The 1,944-nt window shown below is 40.0% G+C and overlaps 1 protein-coding gene across 1 annotated transcript in view; it reads left to right on the top strand.

Moving 5' to 3' along the window:
- The window catches only part of ACOT9 (acyl-CoA thioesterase 9), a 40,033-nt gene that overhangs the window by 7,067 nt on the left and 31,022 nt on the right, over window positions 1–1,944 (top strand). The window contains exon 2 of the mRNA XM_017514575.2: window positions 1,276–1,373. Within this exon, the coding sequence (XP_017370064.2) occupies window positions 1,276–1,373 (98 nt within the window). The remainder of the gene's footprint in view (window positions 1–1,275; window positions 1,374–1,944) is intronic.

The following is a 1,944-nucleotide window of genomic DNA, read 5'->3' as shown; positions in this document are numbered from 1 at the left end:
AGAGTCTCTCTCTGTTGCCCAGGCTGGAGTGCAGTGGCGTGTTATCTGCTCACTGCAACCTCCATCTCCCGGGTTCAAGTGATTCTCCTGCCTCAGCCTCCCAAGTAGCTGGGATTACAGGCGCCCACCACCACATCCAGCTAATTTTTGTATTTTTAGTACAGGTAGGGTTTCACCATGTTGGCCAGGCTGGTCTCAAACTCCTAACCTCAAGTGATCTGGCTGTCTTGGCCTCCCAAAGTGCTGGATTATAGGCGTGAGCCACTGTGCTCAGCCTGTGGGTTCTTGATCTATTCAATGCCTTGCCTTCAACTATGCTCTCGCAGATCAGTTTGTTAATCTGTGATATTGTCTGTGTGCTACCCCTGACATAATATTGTATGATTGGGAGTCAACATTTAAGCAATAGTGAACCAAAATCAACTTACTTTGGGAGAGTAGGTTAGGCACATTTAGGTAGATAGCTTTTATTTTATTTTATTTTTTTGAAGCAGGGTCAGATTTTTGCCTAGGCTGGAGTGCAGTGGTGCAGGCTTGGCTCACTGCAGCCTTGACCTCCTGGGTTCAAGTGATCCTCCCACCTGAGCCTCTGAGTAGCTGGGACCACAGGTGCATGCCACCACACCTGGCTAATTTTTGTAGAGATAGGGTTTTGCCACATTGCCCAGGCTGGTCTTGAATTCCTGGGCTCAAGCCATCCACCCTCCTCAGCCTCCCAAAATGCTGGGATTACAGGCATGTGCCACCGCGGCCAATAGATAGCTTTTATTTCATTGTGTTGGGACTCTAGAAAATTTCTGTGTAAGTTAAATAAATACTTTCTTTGCATCTGGAAAGGGCTAATTCAGTGTTCAAAGTTTACTTTATAATTAGGTTTATCTTATTTATTGAGGAAATATGACGTGATAATAAAGAACAGAATAAATTTTTCATAATGAGTTTGCTCAGTTGTTTACCAAATCAATTATGGACTTCTGAAACTAATAAAATAGACTAATAATAAACCCGTTAAACTTAGTTGCCATCTTTTATTTATTTTGAATATAATTACCTAATTGGTCTCTGCTCTCAAGAAATGTTTGCTCTAGTTGGAGAGATGCTTTATGTAATAGCCTCATATGCAAATATACATATACTTGTAAAATGACTGCAAACTCCTACAAGACAATATATACTAAGGGAGTGCTATGGCCAGGTACTCTGGGAGGAGGGTAGGTCTTTGGGGTTGCTGGGGAATAAGCCATGGAATCTACTCTGTTGTATCTTGTTTTATAGGCTTTGTGCCTTGGGCAAGGGGCAGCTTACTCCCGGAAGAGGACTGACTCAAGGACCCCAGAACCCCAAGAAACAGGGAATCTTCCACATTCATGAAGGCAAGCATGGTGTCTATGTTTTATGTCTACGTGCTGAAAAACCTTGTTTTACTTTTATTTGAGAGGTCTACAGAATGATAGTTTAGAGCAAATGAGGCATATTAAAGGTAGATCTTTCATAAATGTTTCTTGACAAAATGACCAGGATAGCTGCATAATATTAATAGCTTTGGGTAGAAGTCACATCCAGATTTTGAACTATTGTTACTGGGAACCTTGGGGACTGAGCTCTTTTAGTTAAGTGTTTTCCACTTCCTGTGTGTAGGTTCTGAAGACATGGAAAAATGGAAAAAAAGAGATGGGCCTGTTAGTTATACCAAGTAAACACTCCTAGTTCATAGTTATGTTCGAGGGATCCTGTTAGTCCATGTTTAATGAAAGTTAATTTCAATTACCAATATGATATGTAAACTATGGACTGTCTTTATTAAACTAGGAGTATTCATTGTAATTAAAATTGTGGATTCTTTAAAGGGTCCAAATAAATTTATGTTATGTATGTATATAAATATACGTAAATAAAATTTAAAATTTTTTCCTTGGCCCTCACTACTTGCCTCTCTTCTTTTTT

The sequence above is a fragment of the Cebus imitator genome, unplaced genomic scaffold (genome assembly GCF_001604975.1).
Source record: "Cebus imitator isolate Cc_AM_T3 unplaced genomic scaffold, Cebus_imitator-1.0 Scaffold527, whole genome shotgun sequence".
NCBI classification, from domain to species: Eukaryota; Metazoa; Chordata; class Mammalia; order Primates; family Cebidae; genus Cebus; species Cebus imitator.
Note: the sequence above shows the minus strand (reverse complement) of the source record. Positions and strands in the feature narration are given on the sequence as shown.